Consider the following 27,208-nt stretch of genomic DNA (forward strand, 5'->3'; position numbering starts at 1 on the left):
TCACAACAAAACCGGACTTACATGTTTATAAAATGTCCTTTCTAGGCACATTTGCCAGTAGCTGGGACAGTGAGACTAACACAGTTTTGTGCTGCAGTACGTGGGTGGTTTAAATTTGAATTATATATCTCTGTAAATCAAAGACTTGATAACCTTTTCCTATTGGTCAGCCCTGTGTTGCAGGAGGAGTTGTATTCTTTGAAACACACTGCACACTGATGACATACAGCATTATACTGATACAGAAAATGAAACTACACAGTTTCTGCTAGGTTCTTGTATTAAAAACATATTCAGTGGGGGCTCCCGAGTGGCGCATCCAGTAAAGGCGCTCCGCGTGGAGTGCAGGATGTGCCCTATAGCCTGGAGATCGCAGGTTCGAATACAGGCTATGTCACTGCCGAACATGACCAGGGGTTCCTAGAGGTAGAGAGGGCTTAGGTCGGCAGGGCAATCCATGGTTCACAGCGCAACAGCGACCCCTGTGGCTGATAGGGCGCCTGCGGTTCTGCAGCGGAGCCATTCAGATCTGTGTTGTCCTCCGGCACTATAGGTCTGGTGGATTCTGCAGTGCAAAAAATGACAGATTGGCAGGAACACGTTTTGACAACTAAATTTATATATATATATATATATATATATATATATATATATATATATATATATATATATATATAATATATATATTCAGTAAGGATGAGAAGAAGCTTCTCTTCATGTTATCTGTTGACATGCACCATCAACTAGTATAGAAGGAGCTTTTGCTCTGTAGTAATGTTAACTTTAGTGGGGTTCATGGGGCGTGAGCCAGGGCTTCGCCCCTTCCTAATTTCACCTGCCTCTTATCATAGACTCCCTATTTAAACCCAGTCACAGCCCTGCTCTTTCTCTTGCGTTTGCTTTTTCCTCCTCCTCACTTTTTTCATATGCCGCGTGTCTCTGTGTCAGTCCCCTCTGGGGGGATAGTGAGTCTCACTTCCCCAATCTAGAGCTCCACTAACTCCACAAGTCCTTCGTCTGGTCAGAGGGGACCATCGGCCACACTATTCTTTCGCAGCTCATGCGCTATATCTTGCCTCAAGAAAAATGCTCTGTCTTACTTCCTCCTTTATTCTCCTAGGACGTGGCCCTCATACTCTTAGTGCTCTAGTCCCATAACTAACAGTTATTTGTGTGTGTTTCAGATTCTCTTTTCTTCCTTACGTCAAGGCTTCGTATGAACCGTTCTGTCCTCTGAGGGTCGAACCCGGTCGGTAAGTGGGACCCAGTTGCGAGGCTCCGCCAATAACGACTCTCCGAGAAGTCTCTGTGTTTTCAGGGGCCCGGAGGCCGATAGGGCTAGCCTCGACTCCATAGGGAAGGATCTCTCAGTTGGAGTCCGGCCCGTCCTTTTCTCTCTCCCGTTCTAGAGTCCGAGCCTCCAGTCCTAAGTTTCAAAAACATTCCCTTCCTATTGCAGCCCAGGCTCTCGCCCCATGAATTTGACATTAAACCTACTGTATATACGTTCTCCTACTGCTACATAGATTGGAGATGGTATTTATTTATTTATTTGCTTGTTTGGTTGGAATTGAGGTGCAGAGAGGCAGTGGTGCTAGAGAGCTGAGAATGAAGGGGGTTACTGTAGTTCTTCAATAAGAGCAGGGTGACGGGTGTAGAGAGCAGAGAATGGAGTGTTTAAGTGTTCATCAATGTGTAGGTACCATACCTAGAGCGCTGGGGGTGTATGCAGGGGCAGGTTAATAGTGCTGGAGAGGCGAAGATGGAGTGTTTGATTATATTTTCCACAAGCGCTTGTTAAACCTGAGTTGGTGGAACTTGAGTTAAGGTTAATAGAATATTACACAAGTTTTCAGTATTCATTTTTTCTGCACAGTGTATCACAGTAATTTAATGTGTGACAACAAAAGCAGTACATTTGTATTACATTATGTTCCTGTATTTCCACATTTTGCATTCATATCAGAATATGTTGAGTTATACAGTACATAGTACGCTTTTAAAACAGGCTTTTTAGCAACTCGGATTCAATTGAAATAATGGGAAAATACTATTAGGATACCATTATAATACCAAGCATATTAACTGAAGGAAACCGTAGCAAAACAAGAGCAGACAACCGCATTAGCAACAGTGGCAATGCATTGGATTTGGTACAGATGCTGCACAGTGGTCCCGATACGGAAACACGCAGGTTCTTCTAGGATTATACCAGGGTATACTATTGTGAATCCATTAGTAAGCCAGAATATGTTGCACCGTTCTAACTGTGGCTCATAACATTGTAAATTCCCTTGTGCTGCTATTCCCCTTCAGTATAGAACTCTTGCATTGCCACTGAAGATCCTTTGATAAGGTTTCATTAGAGATAGGGTGCTGGAGCGCTAAGTAATGCACAGGACCAGGCAAAGCATGTCTGGAGAAGCAGTGCAGGACTGATGAGGTACCCAGTCTGCCTAGAACACACCCTGAGCTGTGTCAGCCTTTCACACTCCCTCTCTCCGTGTCCCGCTGGAACAGAGGGGGATAGGCAGGGACTAATTACCATGTTCTTCCACAAATATAAGCGTGGGCTTATGCATGTAAAAATTATAGTTCGTCCTTTGGATCCATACAAGTTATCCATGCACTGTACAATCCTACCAATTACACTGTACATCAGCATAAGCGCAAATACAAGCCATAGCTAATGTGTTTAGACCCTTGCATCAGTCAACATTTGGATGGTTGTTTTCTGCCAGTCAAATTGTCAAGGCTGGATTTCAAAGCTAGAAGAGCATATCAACGCCTGTGAGATCTCTTCCACTCACTACTACAATAGTCCTGATTGCAAGTGCAGTACATGCACCTTATTTTGTATGTAAAAAAAAAAAAATTGTATATCATTTTGCAGTTGCTGCAAACAGAAATGTTGTATGTTTTTATTTCTTTACTTCCACCAAGTAATGCTGGTGGTTGCACTTGTTTTTTAGCCTGATTAATCTATATGGAAACTGGGTATTCAAAAGATTTTTTTGCTGTAGTCTGAAGTATTTGTTTTTTTTTAAATTACAAAGCTGAAAACAGGCCAATGGAGAAGTGTGCCCAAGATGATATGACAACCCTTTTGAAAAACATTTAGAAAATCTGTCTGGGATTATGTATGTGAAACTAAATTGGGAGCAAAGCAAGCCTCTGATGAATCCATGCTGAAGGTGGTGGAGATTTGTAATTTCCCCCTGAAGATCTGAAATGGGTTTTGTCACTTTGGAGAGCCCAGAGGCTCCTTGTTAATTATTGATGCACCTCGAATGCAGCCATCAGGAGTGATGAGGTTTAAAGCGCCTGGATCAGACAGGGAGAAGCATCCTGGGGTTTGGGGGCGGGCGGAAAAATATAATAGCGAAGTGTGGCTCAGCTGTGGCACCTCGTACAGACAGCAGTAGACTGGGGAATACAGACAGGACTTGAGTTTGAGCTCAGTGTACAGTGTGTATATACTGTGTGTAATAGATTTTGTAATAAAACAGAAGCATAGGTACACTTACTCATACTATCTGTTTGTGGTTCTGGTTTGTTACTATTTAACCCTTTGTTGCATGCCAGAAGTCCAAAACAGAAGAAATAAAATTGTCATTTAAGTGTTAAACCAGAACAAACTCAACTTAATCGTTTGATGGTCATTTTCATTGGAACTGCTGGAGAAAATTCAGTGTCCAACTGGCTGGACAACAAGCACAAAATCAAATGAATAAAGGATACTGTAAATATACTAAGTGGAAACCTATTGCATAATAAAAAATACAAAATAAAACTACTATAGGATTTTAAACAGTATTATAGTTGAAATAATGTAGTGTACTGGTATTTTTAATAAAATTAAATGAGGTGCACAATGAAATGCTTACTATAGCTGTAAAGGCTGTATCTCAGATGTGGCACTGAATGTTTGTGTTCATGCCAGTTAATCTCACAAAAAGGGTCCACACTTGTTAAAGCTGGAAGCGCTCTCGCTGTTGGAATGAAAGGTCACAGAATTATTATCACTGACAATCTGGAAGCAGCTAATTTCAATAGCACCTGATGTTTAGATACCCCATCAGCATCTCCCCCTCCTTTCTCTCTCTCTCTCACACACACACACACACACAACCCTCCCCTTTTCAAGCAAGCCAATCAGGTTCTACACCAGGCTAACGGATGGTCCCATAAATGGGAGTAAAAGGAGATGCTGGCAGTCAGTTTCAGTGGAGTCTGTCTTTTTTTTATTTTCCCCACCACCCTTTCTTTCCTGCAGCCCTGAGTAACGTAAGGAAAGCTTTTTGCTACCACCCACTGCTCAACCTCCGACCGGCACACAATTACACACACAAACACACACACACACACATGCACACGCTTTCTCGCCTCTCCTCTCTTGTGCTTTCCCCTTGGATCTGACTCTAAAAGGAGTGACTTTTTTTTTTCAAAGAGAAGATTTTGAAGCATCTCTAATTTAAAAAAAAAATTCAATAAGAATGGTCATGGTAAGTATTTGATTTTCTTTTAATGTATTTAAAATAAGTTTTTTTATAGTTTTATAGGTTGTTTTTTTTTTTGTTTGTGATCTTCTGTTTTGTTTGTTTTGTATTTGGCTTTTTTCCCCTTTTCTAAAATGTATTTATATGTTATTATTTTTTTATTGCACTGCGTAACATTTAAGAACCGAGTGGGAAAGGGTATGTGCATGTAAGTGTTGATTTGCTTATATGTAGATCAGCTAGAAGAATAATCCTCAAATGATATCTGTTCATCACTGCAGAGCATCTTGAGATAGCTGTTATTTCAGTGTGGGTCTGTGTGAGCGTAAATGCATTTCTTTAGTGTCTGTACAAATGATGGATGTGAAGGAATATAGCAATGTGATATGCAGTTTAATATTTTATCTCTTGTAAAATTTGCTGGTTTTTTTAAAAATTAGTTTTAAGTAGTAAGGTGGATATATGGACAACTCAGTTTTCAAACCAGAAACTGCATTTAAATTAACAGAGCTTTATCGGCAACAATAGAAATCCATTTTACCAGCTGGCTTCGTGGAATCCTTCTCTTCATCTGTGGATAAAGTAATTGAAATAATTGTGGTGTGTGAGCTTTTGACAAACCGAAGATCAAAAAGCTAATGGGATTCTACTGTATAAGTGAAATACCCTGTTGATTACAAAATAATGAAACAAGTCAAATGTGTGCAAGCATTTGTATCTATATTTATCTGTGTGCCAAAAGAGAGTAAAAAGGCAAGTCTATTGTAAGAAAAAATAAATTAAATTAAAACAAATAGATCTGCTGTATTATGCCTGAAGAACAAATAAATAAATCAAGCACATTTGTGCACACACACACATCCATACTCACTCTCCTGGTCTATCTGTGTATCAGTCTATCCACTCTAATACCAGCAGTAATTGATTGCTCCTTGCTCCTTGCCCCAAAGCTTGTGCGAGTGGTATCTGTGTGCCTGATAGAATGAACGTGTTCATTTAAAGAGAGAGGGGTGGATGCGGGAGCCAGTGAAAGCGCTGCAGATTGCAGTTCCAGAGAGTGGGCAGCGCTGACCTCACAGGGGAGGAGGAGACTGGAGTGGGTTGCAGCGCAGTGCTCATGCCGATGCCTTGCATTGTCGTTGAGCAGCTCTGGAAAGAAGAATGTCTGCTTTTAGAAAACGTCTTCTGTCTCTGATATACTGAGGGCTCCAGGGGGGAATTCGCTCAGGGAGGGGAAAAAAAGAAATACAAATCTGCTGTCGGTTTACAAATGGAGTGGAATGGGTTTAAAATGGTAAGGATGTGCAGGCGTTGCTCTGCCCTTTATTGTGCCTGCCTGCTTTCTGCTGCACTCTACTTGCTTTTTGTTTCTTTAGAAATGCGTGTGTGTGTGAGAGAGATTAATTGGGAATCTGTATTGGCAGATACTGAATTAAGCAGGGGGGCAGGTAATTAAGTCTGGGATGGACACCCCCCTTAAAAGCTACTATTATTAATCCACTGTGATATACAGTATTTAAACAGATGCACCTTTTTGTAGTACTTCTCTTTGTTAAAGATCTGATTAGCTAAGCAGAGATTTGGTGTGGGTATACAAAGTAGATTGATTTGTATACATGCATTTTGTGTCAAATGTTTGTATGAATATGCACATTTGTAGAAAAGGCTTTAGTTTTATGTCATGTATAATTGTACAGTCGTGGTTTAGCGTTTACACACACAGACAGGTAAATGAAGGTAAGCTGGTACTTGGATGTTGATAGCTTGCAGCCAATTTTGCACTTCATGAAAACCAAAAAATCCTGATCACCGTGCATTGATTAATTTATGTATTGTACAGATAACTGTATTTGGGGTGTGTGTACCCTTCTTTGGTAAAATGGTTTGACATCTCAACATCTAGTAATAATGGGTACTCCAGCCCCCTGATTCCTCGATTTAAGGGAAGCTTTTGTTCAGCAAGCTCTATATCTCTTTTCTTTTTTTCAAAGCGATCCATGCTCACTGTTAACCTTGGTTTTATTTTTGTATTGTAGTTTAATAAAGCTGCTGCCGCTGGCAGAGGCGCATTTTTCAGCTAGCAGGAAATCTGTTCTCTTGAGAAACTCCAGAGAAATGATGTAGTCAAGTATGCATTTCAACTGAGGACTCTTGTAGGGTGGATGGGCTTCACTGTAGTTAACCCTAACCATGCTAAGACAGCGTTTCCACAAAAAGGAGCCCTTCCAGCAGCAATTAAAAGCTGTGTTTACAGCATGTAAAGACTTCCCAGAAGCCACGTTTGCAAGCTTGCCTGTAGAATAATCAGACACGTCTCAGAGACGGCAATGGAAGTTGTCTACAGTGGGGGTAAAAGGGTTGGATAAGCAGTTTATTTATATTTCTGCTTAATGCAAGCTGAAAAAAAGCATGCCCGCTGCACTGTCCCGTTTTGAAGTCCTCAGGCAGGCAGCAGTCAGTTTCTGCTCATCTCGTTGCCAGGAATTGGGAATGCATTATCCGGCAGGTCTCTCTCTCTGCATCCTCCTCCGAAACACTCGGGCCAGGAAACCAGTCCGATTGCATTTCTCTCAGGTTTTGTGTTGTAAATTAAGTGTTTGTTTTATGAGGTTTATTGTTACTTTTTTTTTAAATTGTACCTTTTTTGTCTAAGCATGCATGATCGTATTATAATAATAAAATTAATCTACAGATTTTGGTCTGAATGTCTCCAGAATTTTCTGTTTTTCTTCCAAAAGCTAAATTATCAGAATTTGATTCCTGCAGTCTGGATGCAGGGGTAAATATCAGTGATGTGATCCAGGAATGTGTTGCAGCATCTTTTAAATGCTTGTGGCCAGATACCTGTATCAGCCAAAGGTATTTTTAAAATCGGAAAATAAAATGTTCCATTAGCAGGATGACGGATGTATATGTGAAACAATGCAACAATACATAGAAAAAGAAACACTATTTAGTAAGATATTGAATATAGGTTTTTTTTCTTAGTTTAGTATTTTCCTTGCACAGGTAGCTTCACAAGCGGTACTGTACCATTTCTTATAGACAAGGCAAGCTGTTGATTTGTTGCAGATCCGATTTTTAACACTAAATGTGATGTGTGAGAAGACTCTATATTGCCATATTAGATGCACGAGATTTTTTGTATTCTGAATGTGTCATTTTTTCCTTGTTTGTTTTGCTCAGTTTAAGCAGACAAGGTGTGTGCAGTTTGTAACTCTTCACGATGGGGTTTACTAATGTGCAGTGTGGAGTAGTGGTTATGGCTCTGGACTCTTGACCGGAGGGTTGTGGGTTCAATCCCTGGTAGGGGACACTGCTGCTGTACCCTTGAGCAAGGTTCTTTACCTAGATTACTCCAGTAAAAACCCAACTGTATAAATGGGTAATTGTATGTAAAAATAATGTGATATCTTGTAACAATTGTAAGTCGCCCTGGATAAGGGCGTCTGCTAAGAAATAAATAATAATAATAACAATAAAGGTTCAAGCACAATTTTATGGCTTAATGAATCAAAATATTCACCTACCCTTAAAGGCTTAAAAAAAAAAAATACAGAAATAGATTTGCATTTATGTTGGTCCGTGTCTGTGCCTGTTTTAGCAGACATGTTCCAGGGTTCCCGTGGGTTATGGAAAAACCTGGGAATCTAGCGAAAAAAAAAACAGCAACATACTGTTCTGTTAGTGGGTGGGATTTATGAAACATTAGGACAGGCATGCATTCGTGTGGGCTTCAATGCATTGTTTGAAATTCAGAGACAGCTGGATTGGCTGAAAATCTTAGGTAATTCAAGTTACTAACAGGCAGAGGTTATAATTTTGTTGTTCACAGTTATTGCTGTGGAGAGTATAAAAAAGATAAAGCATACAGTAGATTGGTAGGAGAGGAGTCTCAAAAGGTGGCCTCTGAAATTTCTGAAAGAAGAATTTGCTGTGAAATTGTTTTCACAAGATATTAAAGCCTGGATGTAAGTGGTCATCGTTCCCCCTGTTGAAGTATTCATGTAGACGTTTCGGAGGGAGCTGCAGCTCGTCTTTAAAAACTGTAAGCAATACCATCCAACATTTGTGATTCAAAAATAAAAATTCAAGGACACTTCAAGGTCATGTAATTTACTGCTTCGAATGCCTGGGTTGCAGCTATTTTTTTGAAGACATATATTAATACCTTAACCCTTTTTTAAACCAAGTTTGTATGTGAACCCATTTAATATTATAATGTTTTAGAAATTATTTGTAGTACAGTAAAATAAATATTACTGTAAGTGACTTGCTGAGTTAGATATTTGTTTTGCTTATGATAAATGTCCTCAAGCTAGATTTATAAATACATTCACTATAAAGCAGGATGGATTATCACAGTACTTGGCTGAAAAGCAAAAGATAATGCTATTTAAAGGAATTCCGCTGCTAGGTGTGCAGGAGTACAGTAAAGTAAGCGGTAGGTTTAAGTACAGTAGCTCTGTGTTGAATGAGCATGTAAGTTGATTTGGGTGAATCTCAGTGACAGCCACACTGCTGCTTTGCAAGAATGTTGATATTGGTTCTAGTACTGTTCTGTAGCTCAAGGGTGAGAGCACCGGGCTGCTTTACAGAATTGAATTTAGACAGCTTGAGTTGTTCAATGGATATAAAATGTGAAGCAGAGGGTAGTGGAAACAGGTTCTGTCATTGAGTGTGGAAGGAAGTTGTTTCAAGTATATAACAGTGACTGCAGCACTAGCAGGTGGAATGCATTGCTCAGAGGCTCTGACCCACTTTGTGTACGTTATCGATAACAGCGATTCAACGCTTTCTGCAATCTTAAAAATCAGGGACTTTCAGAACTTGCACAGTATTGCCACCTTGCGCCCACACCAAAAGCCACATGGCTGCAGCAGTGGGAAGCTGCCTAATACACTCTTCTAGGCATCACAACCAGTCAGACAACACAAGACCAAAGAGTTAGTATATTACGAGCAAATGAGCTGCAGGAATAGTTAACTGCTAACTTCTTCGCACCACACTGTCAATGCGGATTATGCTGGCCATTTCACTTCCTTAGCACAAACGCTCAAAACATCTAGAGCCATTCAAAATGCGTTTATTGTTTCCAGTTTTAATTTAAATGTGAGAAATCCCATTTTGGTACGTCCCATCATTTTACAGCGACAGCCAACCTCAAAAATAATGTATTACCAGTAATCAGTCTTGGTTCTAGTAAATCAGCGGCGAGCTGAGTTCAAGTTCTCTCGATTGGGCTTCTCACTACAGTGCGTCTCAGAGTATGACTGCTGATACACAATCCAAATCAATCGAATATTTAAGATATTAAACATTCCTGATTCTGATCATAACCTTAACAACTGCGTATTGCCATTTCTGACAGGGGTGGAAAGTCTCCAATTACACAACAAGTCTGAGCCTACCCAGGTATTACTGTGAGCTTAATTACACAGTTTACACCTATAAAGCATGTACACTTAAAACCTGACATCCAGCTGCTACCCAATAGTATTCCCAATATGTGCAGAAGCCTGGCGCCCCCTGAAAGTGTACCCGTGTACTCTAGTGTACCATCAAATGGCACTGCAATATGGTCCTATTGGTAATGCAGGTGGTTTCTTATTATATTTCACAACCTTGTGGTGTCACATTGATTTGTGATAAGTATTTTATTTTTACCAGTTTGCTACACTATTCACAGAAATTCTGTGATTTAATACCTCTGTGTACCTGCAGCCTCAGAGCTACACAGTACAAAGTAACCATATCTCGGTAAAAGTGCTTTAGAAAACAATATTGCTATGTAGTATCTGTTGAGCTCAGTTGCTGTTTCTGGTAAGGGTAGTGTAATGTCTGCAATATGTTTATTTTATATTAAATAATTGCCACTAGTATCGGTGCATCTCAATAGTGGCAGTTCTAGCTTAAACATATGTTTACTATACTATAGTGGTTGTTATTAGTTTATTCAAAACTTTCACTGTCCAGGACGTATCCTCTGAGATGTACCATCTAGTTTTCAAATAGATTGCAGGAGACAGGAAGCATACCTTGAAATCACATCTCTTTTGCATTGTATCTCAGCGATATCAATATTCTGCATTTATGGGGCCACAAAACATAAAATATTGAGTAAATAACAAAGACACCACTACAGGCATTTCCCAGTGCGAATTACAAATGATAAAAGCAAATGATAATGTAGAAGTAATTCAAATATTGTGAACACTAAATAAAAAATATATATACTAACCACGGTTTATTACCTTTATGTGAAACTTGTTAAGCACCCAATGACAAAATACATAAAAATGCTTCAGAATAAAACCTTGTGTGCATGTATATTTGTAGATTTAAAAAGCTTAAAATGAATAGAATACAGGAAGCCAATTAAACGCATAAGTAACAGTCATTAAAGCTTTGGCTTTAAACAGAGTTCCTAAAAACCAAACACAAAGTGAATTAAATGTTTAATTCAGAAAAGCACAAGTTAAAACTAATAACAGAAAAAAATGCTTATTTACAAGAAAGTATAAGGTAGCGAGTTTCAAGCTGTTCCTTAAGCAAGAGTCAATTTATCAGAGTGGAAGTTCTAGGGCCTCCCTTAGAGAATAAGTCTAGAGAATTATTTCAAGCTTTGCATCTTAGATGCAAAAAAAAAAAAAAAAAAAAAATCACTGACAAAGCCATGCAAAGAATTGACAGTAATATCTTACAAACGAGAAAACAATGACTTGGAGTTGTCTGACCTGCAAAATGAAGTACTTTTCACAATGATTAAATGCTCATTAAAATTAAAAGTCTGGCAATGCTAGCAATTAGCTAATGGGTATAAACAATGATGTGCTCCCTGCATCACAGCTGCGGGTAGTAATGACTCGTGTGTTTTGCTGCTTTGCATTCGCGTGCTGACCTTCTGCACGCTGGCGTACTCAAAGTGCCGTCCCAGTAGGGGGGCAGGACTCATGGTGAGAAATCAGTGAGTGCCTCGATTTCACTCACACTGGTTAAGGGTTATTTGGAGACAAGCAAGGCAGCAGCTTATTTTTACATACAATTACCCATTTATACAGTTGGGTTTTTACTGGAGCAATCTAGGTAAAGTACCTTGCTCAAGGGTACAGCAGCAGTGTCCCCCATCTGGGATTGAAGAGTCAAGAGTCCAGAGCCCTAACCACTACTCCACACTCATTACAGTGTGGGTAAATAAGCACTTTTAGGTGGTTGATGAAATCCAGGTGTGAAATGCTGTCAGAAATCTAGCTTTGTTTTATGCCGACAGGTCGATCAAAGCAAGCCTCTTAGAACGATAAACGGTATTTCACTGCCCTATAATGGAAAGGAATGCCTAATGGGAATGAATATATATGGACCTACACAAGATTAACTAGAGTACTCCTACTTTTTGAGTGGAGTTACAGTATCTTTCCTAGACCCGTATACAGGTCTGCTGAAATACTTTATCAAAACGCTGTTGCTTTTTTTTTTTTTTTTACATAACTCATTAGTTAAAGTTTTCTTAATCAGGGCCAATTGCATTACAGTGAAGATTGGGTGTGTAAATTGTAAAACTGCACTGCAGGGACTGGCTGATAAATGATTGTTGACAGCTATGCTGCTTAGAACTCATGTATTTACCTCTGCACTGTTTCCTCTGTAATGACTAGGGTTTTTAATTTCCACTGTTTTTAATGAATTGATTCCAAATAGATCCATGGCAACATCTTGTTTACAGGGATGCCTTCTCCCCGTATACAGGGACAGGGGGCACTGACCATGTGCTCGACAATTAGGCAGTTAGTTGCTTATTCTAGGGATAAAGATGTGATTAAATCATGCAGTATTTACTGCAGATGTGGTCAGTGTTCTGTGAAAGATTCTGAATTCCGGAATATAGATAACTTGGCTTCAGGAAGGGGTGATTTCCTGATAACCCTCTATGGCATATTGTATGTTTAAACATATCAGATTATTATTGTTGTTTTTGTTTGTATTATTATTATTATTATTATTATTATTATTATTATTATTATAAAAGGCTTGGTAGAAAGTAAATTGAAAATGGACAATGTATGTTGGAATGAACACATCAATAAGCGATGAAAGGATGTTCCAAATATATAGAATGAAAATATTATTCATGTTATTATTCATGTTATTTCAATGTGTGGCAGCTACTTTTATTTAATTTTGAGCTGCCTAGTTCATATACAACAGACCAAAATCGATACAATTTAGTTTTTTCTTGGATAAAATAAATAATTTCCAGGCCAGATTCTACAGCTACAGTAACACCACTTCTAGCATCACTACTAACATCAAGTGCTACATTTCATTTGCATTTTAAAGGGATTAAAAGGAAATTCATGCCTGAATTTTCTGCACATCTCTGTAAATAAATCTGTCCTTCTGCATGGTTTGGGAAAGTGTCTATAAGGAGCTTTCTGCTTATTTCCCAGAGGAGCCTTGTCTTTTAAATGTCGCTGAATGTATTACATCAAAGTATGTTGATGCAAATTTGAAATAAAAAAGAGGCACGTACAGCACACAAGGGTACATATAGATGGGATAGGTCCAGCCCCCTCCGGCCTCCGAAAGACCTGTGATCTTTTGTCCCAAAAGCACAGCCACTTTTCTACAGAGCCACCTAACCCAATGCAACTCCATTTCCAACCCTTTTGACCTCATGAAGTATCCATGTATTCAAAAGAAAGTGCTCTGAAAAATAAATATTGATCCTAGGAAGGGGGGGGAGGAGGTGACTTAATCAAAAAAGAGAAAAGTTAAATGAAAAATTGCTTACATACGAAACATTTATTATTCAGAGAGTGGCAATCCATTCCTGAACTGAAGCAGGGGCCTATCGATCACTGGGGAAACGGCTGCACTGTGTGTTGGGCCAGATTACATTTTTGATTGATTGCCAAGACTTCCGTCTGACCTGCAGGATATGGAGAAGCTGGGAGATGTTGATGGAAGGAGAGAAAAAAAATCAATGCAACAGAAAACCTGGTAAAGGGTTCAAACTGTAGACATGCTCACATACAGCAACTTAAAAAAAGAACACGACGGGAGAAGGCTGATTATATTGAGGGTCTCATCTCTTATTGCGTCTTTTTAGTAACACACACAATCACGTTTATTTCTTTACCACCATGCTGTATTCCAAAGCTGTGGCGCCCCTGACTGTTTGTTAAGGGTGGTGTTGTTGTTTTCTTTCTTTCATTAATTGATAACAAATCTATTATTTATCATTGACAAGTCTGAGTATTGTAACATGTGTAGTTTCCCAAATAAGAATGTACAGTTCCCCCCCTACCCCCAAAAAAACCATGTTGTTAGATTGAGAAAGCCTGCTGTAGATTATTCTTGAACCCTGTCAAAAAGAGGTTCAGTACATCGAAAATGTAATTTCCATCCTCGTGCCATGAATTCTGACTAGAGTTATGCGTCCACAAGCATTTTAAAAAACCATTTGTATTGCTGTTGTCACATCCAGTGTTAAATTAAACTTCAGCTCAGCTCCACTGCTATTTAATTCAGAAAAGACATGGGGTAATGAATCACAATAGACATGCATGTTGAGGGTTTAAAAGTAAGATTATTGTTTCTACAGAATGTTCTCACCTATGTTTCACCTGTTCCATTTTGTTTAATTTTGTATCTGTTTGAAGTGGCATCTGTCCTATCGTTTGACCAGCTGTATATCTTTTTATTTAGTTATTTAGTTATTTAAATTTAAATTTTATTTCTAGTATTCCCATGATCAGATTTGTTCTTGCACTCTGTGTGCGTGTGTGTGTGTGTGTGTGCGCGCGCACGTGTGTTTGCGTGATGTTTGCATGAGGGGGACATGTCATTTTACTACTGTGTTTCTCAAGGTTTCTCACAGCTCATTTAAAGAGACAGTAACTGTTAGAACTGAACATCCCTCCAATAGTAGAATAAATAAAATAAACTACAAATGTTGAAATAACTGCACAAGGTAGTAACAGTGATAAGTTCATTTTAAAGTGCATTTTCTGTATCGCTTTAACCTACATCTGTTATGCTGCAATAAACATGAACTGTACGGTATGGGTGCTGCAAACTGCGTCATGTCTGCTTACATCTCAGGAAGCCACCTAGTGCTGATCCCATGTATAGATTTGTTTGTTTAGATAGTGCTCGGCTTAACCATCAAACCTTTGAAATTGATTTTTACAGAATTAAATATAAGTGTAAATTAAAACATTGTTAATGAATACTGTAATGATTAGCTGTGTAAAATCCTGCACAAACTACAGATTTACATGACAACCCATCCCTTAATAAAGTATATGTATATTTATAAAGTAATGTAGCCACGTTGCAATGCTGTGTGGTCCGGTGGTTAAAGAAAAGGGCTTGTAACCCGGTTCAAATCCTGGCTCACTCACTGACTCACTGTGTGACCCTGAGCAAGTCACTTAACCTCCTTGTGCTCTGTCATTCGGGTGAGACGTAATTGTAAGTGACCCTGCAGCTGATGCATAGTTCACACCCCCTAGTCTCTGTAAATCGCCTTGGATAAAGGCGTCTGCTAAATAAGCAAAGGATAATCAGATGCCTTCCCTGTGAAAATACTGTGTTCTGCTATTTTTAATGTAACGTAAGTGGTGCCCATATTGCACAGTCAATGCAGTAACCCTTAAGGGTGTGAGCCGTAGGGACCTGCATTACCCGTGCATGTAGAGTCTTCTGTCCCCATAATGTGCACCTGCAGTTTCATTACTCTACTGTGAATATTGCTTAGGTCCCCATCACCACCACCACCACCACCACATCAGCATTGCAAAGTGGCCAACTGACTATTGTAATCCCGTTTGTATATTTTTTTTAAAGAAACAAGATTGTGATTGTAGCCTTCGATCGTCATGTTAAATTGTGCCCTGAACCCCCCCAGGGCTCGACAGAGACACAGTGGCGTCAGGGGGAACTCCCACAGCTGCAGGGCTGGGCAGAGAAAGCGATGCTGACACAGCCAAAGATGGTAAGGAGACCATTGCAAACTGCATTTCAAACATGACACATGACCTCTGATTGGACACTTCTGGTTGTTCCAAAAGCTGGGTTGACTGCCTGGATAGATGTATTGATCGAGAGATATTTATATAAATGTGCATTTGATATTAAGTAGCATGAGATGGGCGATGTTTGCTTGTTTAACTTGTATTAACTGCATGGCCCATCCCAATGTGAAGTGACGGTGTATTTTATATTTTATTTAATTGTTTTATTTAAAATAATTATATGGGGTTAACGACTCCTTGAGACGCAACATCTCGTATAGTCTCTGGTCTGTGCTATGATAGTGTTGCCTTTTTAGTGGTGAAATTGACAGGATTCACTTGTAAAACAAAATGTAGTTCCATCAATTCCTTTTGAGAAACTGCTTTTAACTTGTGGAGACGCCCATCTTGTGAAACTCAAAACAGCAGTATTGGTCCCATACAGAAAGATGGTGAGGGGTTGGGGAGCATGTACTGCACCTTTGCAGTCCGACATTGACAAATTGTGTTAAAATAACTGTTCAAAACATAAGAAATGCTGAGAACAAGGACAGGCTGTACAAGCAGTCGTGGACCAGCCCTTGCTAGCACATTGGCCCCAAGACACAGATATTTCTATGTATTTTTTTTGCTTCCCATCTTCCAATCCAATGAGAACCTATAAAGGGCCTGCAATGTGTTATGAGAGTGGGAATTCCACATTGATGCTGAGAAGGCAGAGCGTGTTCTTCTTCTATAATTAGAGCTCTACGTTTCAGTTTGTATAGAGACCCTAGGCATACATCCCGTTGAGTATACAGAGCTTGCTGCTTGTGCACTGCAGGAAATTTAAACACAACCATAGCTTTGGTTTTAGAAATATATGGTTCTGAGTATTTAATTAACAGGATACATTAATATCAAAGAAGCTTTATTTCTCTCATTCTCTCTTTGTTTCTCTCAGCTGGGTGAAAAAGCATTTTCCATCCAGCTGAAGGACTTGTAGTCTGAAATGTCCTGATATTATATATATATTTTTAATCAATTATTCACATGATTTTTGTGTACCTACATTACCTTTTTCTTTTTGATTATGTATGTGTGTGTGTGTGTGTGTGTGTGTGTGTATAAATTACACATATACACATAAGGCAACAAACTTCTTACATATGTACATATTAATTGTAAAGGTTGGTTCATACTTCAGACTCCAACATAATTTCAGAATTACGTCGTCCGACCCTCTGCGACACATCGGAATTACGTCATCCACACGTGTGCGCCGTGCGTCTTTTTTGGAACGTCGTACAGCATTTTCTCATGCGTCTGTGACCTGAAATCGCATAGGGTCAGATAATGTTGAATAATTCCATCATTTACTGCATGGTCAGAGTGAAGCTGTACAGCTTTTATAGCTGTCTGGGCCTGACGTATGGCATTCATCTGTGACAGAAGTATGAACCAGCCCTGAGGGGCCCTACAGCTCCAGTCGGGATTATCAGGGTGTGATGTAAAAGTTGATTGTGCATTAGTCTTTCATAAGTAATTTTATGTGAAGGGCACTGGTCTCCATTCTTAATGTGTCTGCATTGCAGCACGGCATTGCACTCTCAAATGCAGGGTCTTAAACTGTAGTCCTTTACCACTTACACTCCCCACTTTAACCACTGAACTACTAGCACTCAGCACTTTTTGCACTGCATTCCATTTAGTTACTCACCAAAGAATAGAGCTGGACCACTGAACTACTTTTTTTTGTTTTACAGCAGTCTTGCCCAGGTAGAGAGGTTTGATTAATTTAAGTGACAAATAACGAAAGCTACGGTAGTTATATATGTATATATAAAAGAGAAAACAAAAAAGATACAATTGAAACCAAGAGTCAAAGATTCCTTAAATAGAACTGTAGGGATAATAAAAACAAAACTACAGCACTATCTAAAAATGATTTGATGAAAACAGTTTCTTTAATATCAGTACAGACTCCCTCTGCAGGATGGAGAGAGGGGTTTAGTGTTCTCAGATTGGCTGTTCTGTCAATGAGATAAAAAGCTGCTAGCTTGGAGGTGTTATAGATCTCACATCACATGTTCTAGGAGAGCAAGGATGTTGGCTTTAGTAACCTGGTCACATTTTCTTTGAGATGCTGCACTTCCCCACCTCCACATTAAGCCCAGGGCCTCTTTGAGAACAAGCATGGATACTCATGCTTTAATACCACTAGTGACTGTTTTTAATGATTTTATGTTGCACTAATATTCAAGTTCTGTATGATTTTTGACCTTCAATTATAACCGTTGGTATGCCTGCCAGCAAGCCTGGGACCCTCGAGGAAATGAGCTGATCTCTACTTGTTTTGTTCTGGTTACACTTTTCTAAAGAGACCACGCTTGTTTTTTTGTAGGTTCCACGCAGTCACAAACGTTTTGTTTAACAATTTATTTATGACAAGACCATGGTCATTATCATGGAATGACTGGTCTCCCTCCCCCCTCCCCTCCCCGCCAGATAATCAGCAACATGGAGCCTCAGGTGACAAATGGGCCGACTGCCACCACGGCCAACGGGCCCTCCAGTAACAGCCGGAGCTGCTCCTCCCCCATGCAGTCTGGCGGCCTCGCCGACGACAGCAAGACCAACCTCATCGTCAACTACCTGCCCCAGAACATGACGCAGGAGGAGTTCCGCAGTCTGTTCGGCAGCATTGGAGAGATCGAGTCCTGCAAGCTCGTCCGGGACAAGATTACAGGTAAGCAGGGGGGCCGGGAGCCTTTAACTGTCCAGCATGGTCTTCCAACCTGCACACAATAATCATGTGTTCTGTATTTTGTATTGCATGTGATTATAGGGGTCCAGATTCTAAGAATTGCAGGGGGGGGTCCACAACTTTTAAGAAATGTAATAAAACCACATTACCCTTGCTGCATCTTACCAGCTCACCAATTAGGAAATCTGGAGGATTAGTCAGCTTTATAAGAAGTGTCTGTTTGCCCCTTGCTATTGCAGCCAATACAAAAATATCTCTCCACTTACTCGGCAAACGTGAGGTTTGATTCAAGCACCTGAATATGTAGGTTTGGGAGTCTGATTTCGGCTTTGTGCACTACCCTACGAGAGACTGCATGTGTCCTTGGTAGTTAATAGTTTAGTGTAAATAGCAGTAGCTATATCTTGGCAACATCCAGTTATGATGAAATATTGGTATGGATGTTCCATAACATAAGTTAATAAATTAAGGTTATCACTTAGGATTTTTACATGAGTTCTGACCCATAGTGGTTGGGCATGATGACCTACTTTTTCATAGTACTGGTTCTGTTTTTTTGTCTGTAGAATTTCTCACAGAATAGTTTAAATCAGAGAGTCCTGCTTAGCTGATAAAAGTATTAATCCCAGTAACCACTAAGATAGGAACAGCATGCAAACTGCTGTTTTTGAAGAATCTCCCTGCCATATCACACGCCACATCATTATTATTATTATTATTATTATTAATTATTATTATATTATTATATACATCATACATGCACAGTAAAGTGGCAGCCTGGTTCTAAGGGGTGTGCGGTACAAAAAGGAGATATAATAGTAATAATATTATAAGATATCCAGGCAGATGAGGCAAGAGTACATTTGCCAGTGCTCTAGTTTCAAACAGCTGTATCATTAGAATTGAGTCAATCCAGGCTGAACTCCAAATCATTACTGGAAACAGGTGCTGCCGTGACTGCTGCTAGATTTCAGATGGCCGGGGCTCATTGGATCCCTGCTAGACCGAGGGCAGTGGTAGGTGTGAGCAGCGCCCAGTCCAGAACCAGTGGATGTGTGGGTGGCGGGCAGGCAGATGGATGAGGAGGCTCTTCTGAGATAATGCCAGATAATTCTTCCATTTTATATCCTACTTAGTGACATTTCACACTTGATAATCTCATTAAAAAAGCCAGGCTAATGTGGCCTGCTAGCAAAGAAAGTACTTGGCTGTTGTATTTGTGGACTGCATGGCCTCTTAACCCCAGGAAATAGATTGGAAGACACACTTAGAGTGACGTACACAAGCCCTGACTTGTAAGGAGTTCACTGTCCTGTCAAGCTGGTGTCATAGAGTACATTTGCGCTATGGTTTGTTGTTGTGTAATCACTGAGCAAATCTAGTTCAACATTAAAATGGACACAGGTCCCCCTGACAAAAACGCTCTTGTTCTAGGCTTCAGTATGTCTATACACTAATTTTGCTTACCAATGATTTTTTTTTGTATGTTGCATTACTGAGTTGTACCAATAGATTGCCCCAAATTTGGCTCAATCAAGCATGTGAAAATTCTTCATCTTTCTACCAAGGAAATCCATGACACTGATGTGCAATAGGAGGCGGTCTACTTACCATACTGTAGTTCTGATACAGGTTAACTTCACTTGCTTCCTGCGGTAGTTGTTAGCATTCACACATGCAGAAGCAGGTGATGCGCTTTTACATCCTTCCTCCCGTATGAAGCCCAGGAAATCATTTTCATACATTTTTAAATGTCTTCAATAAGCACCGGAAAAAAAACTTTGGAGGAAATCTTTTAATCTAGCTACATTTTTTTAGCACTAGTTTGTATTTAAAGAATTTGAATAACATTTGTTTTTTATAATAATACAGTATATACATACATAAATAAATAAATAAATAAATAAATACATACATAAATACATACATAAATAAATGTTTCATGCAGGATTGTTTAGTAATTTTCTGACATGACTTTACAGTAGCTGCTTCCCCTTTGTACCCAGAACCTCCTCCCTGCAAGCAACCCGTTGCCATGGTTTCTCCAATAGGGGCCCGCCCCGCAGCTGATTGCAATGGAATCCTTCCAGGTACATGCAACTACGCGCTCCCCCTAATATGGTCACCTTCTGGTTTCCGCCTACCGTCAAGGCAGTCCATCTAGGAGGAAGCATACGATCCACCTTACCAAGCGCCTTCTTTGGTCGGGAGGGAGATTTACAGTTTGAATTCTTTCTCTCTCTGTCACAAGGTGTTATCAGTGAACCAAAATACATTGCATTCCGCTTTGTCCTTCATGTTTCGCTTGACCAGGTCAAAGCAGTAGAAAGAGAACATTTTCATTTCAGTGTGGAATGAAAGCCCACCGTGGCACCGCTGCTGTGGCTTCATTTATTTCTTGAGACTTGGCAAACCTGTTCAGCAGCGTCCGCTTTACACATTACAAAACCCAGTTGCACTTGAGAAATGCAAAATAATGTCTTCTTTGTGACTAATCAAATGTATTAGGGTATTCAATATATGAATACAAATTATTATTTTTATAGAGGTTATTTTGCCATAGTATGTCATTCCATTACAGGAAACTTCCATTTTATTTGGCATTAACATCAAAGCTTCAAATTGAATAGATATGCAATCCCCACTAATGCTTAAGGCATTTTTTTTTTAATAAAACTGAATTCACTGAAATATTAATATATATATATATATATACCACACAGATATGATTTAACTCTGCACCCACTCAATATAGACAGACATATTTCAAGGTTGTTTTTTCTTTTTTTTAATGAATACATGTTTTTTACCAAGATATCACCTGCAAAGTGCTCTGCTGTTACACAGACTATTCAGATACAGAAAGCATGTCATTTTAGGCAACCAAGTGCCACGGTAAAAGGATAGGCTAGCATTGTACAGTATAAACTTGTGGGGGAAACTACTGTTCATACTTACTGTGGTAAAGTATGCATGCCCTTCCTAAAGGTGTGAGGTTGACGTGGAAGCAGTTATATGTGGAGGCCAGTAAAATAACCAGTTAGGTTTAAGTACAGGTAGTGTGGCTGAACCTCACATGTCTGTTTGACCAAAAGATCCTGGTGAATTCACAATAAACTGGAAACTTTCTGCAGCTTCCAAACCTACTGTGTAAGTGCCTTCATCTGCAAACACAACCCTTACAACCTCACTTCCAGTAGTGCCTTCATCTGCAAACACAACCCTTACAACCTCCCTTCCAGAATGTGCCTTCACCTACAAACACAACCCTTACAACCTCACTTCCAGAATGTGCCTTCACCTACAAACACAACCCTTACAACCTCACTTCCAGAATGTGCTTTCACCTACAAACACAACCCTTACAACCTCACTTCCAGTAGTGCCTTCACCTACAAACACAACCCTTACAACCTCACTTCCAGTAGTGCCTTCACCTACAAACACAACCCTTACAACCTCACTTCCAGAATGTGCCTTCACCTACAAACACAACCCTTACAACCTCACTTCCAGTAGTGCCTTCACCTACAAACACAACCCTTACAACCTCACTTCCAGTAGTGCCTTCACCTACAAACACAACCCTTACAACCTCACTTCCAGTAGTGCCTTCACCCTTCACCTACAAACACAACCCTTACAACCTCACTTCCAGAATGTGCCTTCACCTACAAACACAACCCTTACAACATAACTTTCAGGCTGTTTCACACAACTCACAATGCTTGTTTGTGTGCATCGCCCACTGTCCCAGATTTCCAAGCTCCTTCCCCCTCCCCCTCAGCCGCCCCTGATTTTCAGGCTTGGTTCCAAGTACTGTACCTGTCGGCTGACTCTGAAATCTGGGGGATGTCCCAAATATTAAGTCAGTCTCTCTCTCTCTCTCTCTCTCTCTCTCTCTCTCTCTCTCTCTCTCTCTCTCTCTCTCTCTCTCTCTCTCTCTCTCTCTCTCTCTCTCTCTCTCTCTCTCTCTCTCTCTCTCTCTCTCTCTCTCTCATCCTTGAAGTTCAGGATCTGTTCCATGTAATTGCAGCCACAGCCACCCCACGTTGTGCGAGACATGATGCATGATCGTCGAACTTCCCCCTCCGCGCATGTGCATCGTAGCACATCCCTCACTTTGAGTCTTCAGTTTGCTGTGCTCAATAATTAAAATGATTTACACAGGGTAGCCCTTTGTACAATACATTTATTTTCAAAGAGGCATTGTTGACATGCTGGAGCAGGGGAAAGTGAGGATATCTAATCAGGCCTTAAGGTAACTTGGAAATCGTAACGCATTAGGTTAAGATTTGATGTGGTGATAATTTAAAATCAGAAACAAAAAGTTTATGAAGGTATTTTGTGTCAATTATACACATTTTCAAACAGCAAAAGTCATTGAAAATGTTATATATAACCTCCCAATGCTTAAAGTTGTAGCAGAAATTTGCAAATTAACCTGATGACAGGTGTTTGCTTTTTGATAAAACATTGAACAATATACTGTTATAATTTGGATGCCAAATAATGTATATTTTGTAGTAGAGTAAATAAAACCACACTTAATTAAATACTATTTTTTACCCTGCTTACCTATGCTTTTACCATGGTGTTCCCCAATCAAACATTTTAAAGGAATTTGCAGCACACAGTGCAATAACAGTGCATTGGTTTGGAAATATGACTTTAGTGTACAGGTATTTCTGCTAGGTTTGCACTGTATTTTTAAGTGAATTCTTGCAATGAACTGCATTTTCACAGCACGCTTCCTCAAGTCTTGTCAGCTTATTTTTCTCCCAGTGTGCCGGAGCCCCTGTTTAAATATCCTTGTGCTGTGTTTGTTAGACAGAAGTGGCGTCTGGTTCATTTTAGATGCAGTAGCTGCTGCTGCTCGGATAATCCTGGAGCAGTGTTACCAACAGTGGCAGGTGTTAAATTGGTGCTGATTTTATCGGATCTCTTTTGATCAGCCGCTCCAGTATCTGTCTGTCTTTCCTCTGTTAGAGGTGTGCTTCCTTCCTTTTACTTTGTGTGTATCCCCTTCCAGAAAGATTTACAGCACGCAACATCTTTGTGGTGGGGGGGGGGGGGGGGGTACATTTTTGTCTCTGAAAGGATTTGGTTATCTGCTGTACAGATTTATTGGTAATTTACTCCTTGTAAGAAAGGCGGTCTCATTCTTCCACAGACAGCCACTCTGTCTGCTGTGATTATGCCATGCTCTGAATTGCAGGCTGGAGAACTGTTGTGTTTAAACTGGAGACCTACCAATTGTTTTGACATCTCTTGCCAAGCCTGCCTGCCTATGTTTGCCCATAGTCTGTGCTGTGTTGCCTTCTGCCCACTCAATTTTATAATACAAAAGGAGTGTTTAAGAGAAACGGGGGAGGGGGTGTTGTGATTGGGTTTCATGTATTGGCACTATTATTATTATTATTATTATTATTATTATTAGAAAAGCATGCTGAGATGCTTGAAACGTTAATTTTGTAAGCTGTGTTTGTGAGATGTGAGATGTGTGTGTGTGTGTGTGTGTGTGTGTGTGTGTGTGTGTGCTTGTGTGTGTGGTGTGTGTGTGTGTGTGCTTGTGAGGTAGCTGTGGTGTGTGTGCATGTGCTTGTGTGTGTGTGTGTTTGGTTGTGTGTGTGTGTGGTTGTGTGTGTGCGTGCGTGTGTGTGTGTTTGTGAGGTTGCTGTGGTGTGTGTGCGTGTGCGTGCGTGTGTGTGTGTGTGTTTGTGAGGTTGCTGTGGTGTGTGTGCGTGTGCGCACTCTTACAGGCACACTGAAGAGCCCATGAGAGCTGCTGAGAGCGTGAGCTCCTGTACAGGTGCTGACTGCTGGTGGGCGGAACCCCCCCCTGGAGAATTTGCCCCAGCATGCAGCGTGTCTTAATTTCCTAACTACCCAGGGAGACATCCCGGGAATCTGCGCTTTCTGGGCCACAAGGGAAGTCAGTGAGGCAATTAAGAGTACTGTAGATAAAGAAAAGGCAGCTAGAGATATAGGTAGAAACCGATATGGAGATATGTGTGTGTGTATATATAGATAGATCCTGTAGTTGACAGATGGGTTGAATACAGAAATAGGTACAGTAAAGAGATAGAAGTTTCTAGGCAGACAGTAAAAACAACTGAACCTGATAATGTTAACATCTCTGGCTATACCTTTTAGAACCAGGTATTCAATTGTGCTGAAATTTGATGTGGACATTCCTAAGCACAATTCTTATGAGATGCTGTTCCACCTGCTGTGGATGTAGTTCATGGTGACCTAGTTTTTCATGGGATTAATTGTATCCTTGGGGGGGTGGGGAGGGTTGACAGTTCACTGTAGTGGTCTGGAATTTCTGAACAGACTGACACACTGTTTTGGATAGGAAGGTTTTGATTAACGATGGGAAACAGTGATACTTTAGTTTTCTATTGAAAGTGAGGGAGATGATGTCGCGAGTTTGAATTCAGGCTATTCCACAGCCGACCGTGGACGAGAGCTCCCAGGGGGCGGCGCTCAATTGGCGTAGCGTCGCCCGGGCGGAGGGAGGGTTAGGTCGGCCAGGGTGTCCTCGGCTCACCGCGCACCAGCGACCCCTGTAGTCTGGCCGGGCGCCTGCGGGCTTGCCTGTAAGCTGCCCAGTGCTGCGATGTTCTCCGACGCTGTAGCTCTGAGGCGGCTGCACGGTTAGTCTGCAAAGTGTAAAGAAACAGGCGGCTGACGGCACATGCTTCGGAGGACAGCGTGTGTTCATCTTCGCCACTCCCGAGTCAGCGCAGGGGTGGTAGCGGTGAGCTGAGCCTAAAAATAATTGGGCATTTCAAATTGGGGAGAAAATAATAAAAAATAATTGGCAACGACTAAATTTAAAAAAAAAAAAAAAGAAAAAAAAAAGAAAGTGAGTGATGTGAGGAACGATGCCCTGTTTTGGCCCCAAGCTGCTGTTTGGATTGTGTTTATTTGGTTCAGTACTGCTGTTCTGCATTTGTGATTCACTTTGTCTTTACACTGAAGACTTACTACTGTCTGTTTCAATTAGCTGGGATAACACCACGCACTGCACAGCTCGACTGGGGTTCCTATTGAGGAAACTCTGTGGTCCTTGTCACGTTCATGCACTTCTTTAATTCTCTTGTAGAATAAGGGGAAGCAAACAGGAGGACTTGATTGCATACACTCCTATAGTGCTTTGTTTGTGTACTGGCTTACATATGTTTCACATACCCAGCTCATAGTCAATTCAGACAGTCTGGTGTCTTTGCAAACTAACAGCATTAATAATATATAAAACAATATGGTTACATCACTCACCTCACTAATGCATACAATATAACAAGATAATAATAATAATCCTATAACATGATGCTTGTGACATCACACTTTAACAGGAGTGTCAGGCATTCTTCCATAGGAATGGAATGATGTTGATTTAGAATGTGTCAGGAATTGATATAAATCCAGTAGAGAGTTGTATTAGCCCATAAATAATTACCTTTGAATGACTTTAACAGTCAGAATTATCGTATTTCAGCCATTAAATTTCTGCTGCTGCTCACACAAAAATAGCTGGCGAATAACAGTTCTCGGACTATGGTACGTGTTTTTAATACAATCATTTTGAACACTGGGCTACACAAGGCAAATACGCGACCCCCTGTGCCTTCCGAGAGACTTTTACAGGTTCTTTTTTTTTTTTTTTTTGACCGCTTTATTTTCTAAAAATAAAAACATACAGTAGCTTTGAATACCTTAATTTGTATAAAATAAAACCTGGGAAGGACACAGTCTTTTTAATAACCTTTATGTTGTGCGACAGAACATATTAAACAAATTAAATTTACACATAGAGCTCTTCTGATAATTAATATGCAGAGATGTTTTGTATTTTGTATGTACACTACGGCACATGGGTTTGATGTTACATTATGCTTTGTTTGTTTTAGGGCAGAGTTTGGGCTATGGCTTTGTGAACTACATTGATCCAAAGGATGCAGAGAAAGCCATTAACACATTAAATGGACTTAGACTTCAAACCAAAACTATTAAGGTAAGAGAAAATGACCCTGCAGCAGTGGTATTCATACAATTATTGTTCTCTTTAATGATATGTAGTTATTAGATTGTGCAGCAGCACAGCTGAATTATAAAATAAGTTAAATATTATTTTATCGTGATGTCAAATTTGAGCAAAAACTATCATTATAATAATTAATTCTCTTAAATCACATTTTAACTCTTATTAATTCCGAGTCATTTCCTCTCAAACACTTGAACAAAGGAGAGGGGAGACTGAATTATAATAATGTTCCCCTTGCATGTTTAAATTGCATGGAACTTAGTTTTCTTTGTGAACAAATCATTATAAGCAGGTTGAATCACAGGAGAAAATAAAGTAAAACCCCTTTGGTTTCATTAGCAGCAGTTAACAGGAGATCAAGGGGTTAGCAGTTTTCTCCTACGCAGCACCTTGAGCTGACAGCCCAATTTTCAGTCAGTCTTCCTATAAAGTGCCTCCTAAAAAATGCATGCTGGAGGTGTGAACAGAGAGGATTGTAGTGTAAAAAAGAGGAGACGCTGGCAAGGTGTTGATTAGAGACATCTGGAACTGTGATAGAAATAGAACAAATAATCTCGATGACTCCTCCCCCTCTCTTTTATCACATTAACTTGTTTAAATGGGGGGGGGGGGGGGGGTCTACCTGAAGATGTCAAAGGGGTGCTCTTATGGCTGTCTCTATCATACCTTCAGAGACAGAATACAAACTTCCTGCTGCAAGAATGTACATCTACAGGGTGGTGATAAAGTCACTGGATTGTTTTGTGCTGCTGCATTAGAAAAAAATATACCACTAACCAAATTGAAGGGTGCCAGCTGTCCCTGTAACAATGCAGCATTGTTTTATATTTACTGTTTACTGATATTATGTCAATGACACATTGTGGAAGGGTAGCAAGGCTAGCAGCAGGAA

The 27,208-nt window shown here is 40.1% G+C and overlaps 1 protein-coding gene across 10 annotated transcripts in view; it reads left to right on the forward strand.

The window, feature by feature from the left end:
- The window catches only part of LOC117417139 (ELAV-like protein 4), a 47,037-nt gene that overhangs the window by 11,681 nt on the left and 8,148 nt on the right, over nucleotides 1–27,208 (forward strand). For 3 of the 10 annotated variants that reach the window (XM_059035071.1, XM_059035072.1, XM_059035080.1), the window contains exons 2-5: nucleotides 15,412–15,498; nucleotides 18,005–18,245; nucleotides 20,270–20,353; nucleotides 26,183–26,286. In XM_059035071.1, the coding sequence (XP_058891054.1) occupies nucleotides 15,412–15,498; nucleotides 18,005–18,245; nucleotides 20,270–20,353; nucleotides 26,183–26,286 (516 nt within the window). Of the gene's footprint in view, nucleotides 1–3,524; nucleotides 4,506–5,646; nucleotides 5,794–15,411; nucleotides 15,499–18,004; nucleotides 18,246–20,269; nucleotides 20,354–26,182; nucleotides 26,287–27,208 lie in introns of those variants that run through there. The other 7 variants (XM_059035075.1, XM_059035077.1, XM_059035073.1 and 4 more) reach the window with 6 other exon arrangements.

Source organism: Acipenser ruthenus, chromosome 12 (assembly GCF_902713425.1).
Source record: "Acipenser ruthenus chromosome 12, fAciRut3.2 maternal haplotype, whole genome shotgun sequence".
In the NCBI taxonomy this organism is placed as follows: domain Eukaryota; kingdom Metazoa; phylum Chordata; class Actinopteri; order Acipenseriformes; family Acipenseridae; genus Acipenser; species Acipenser ruthenus.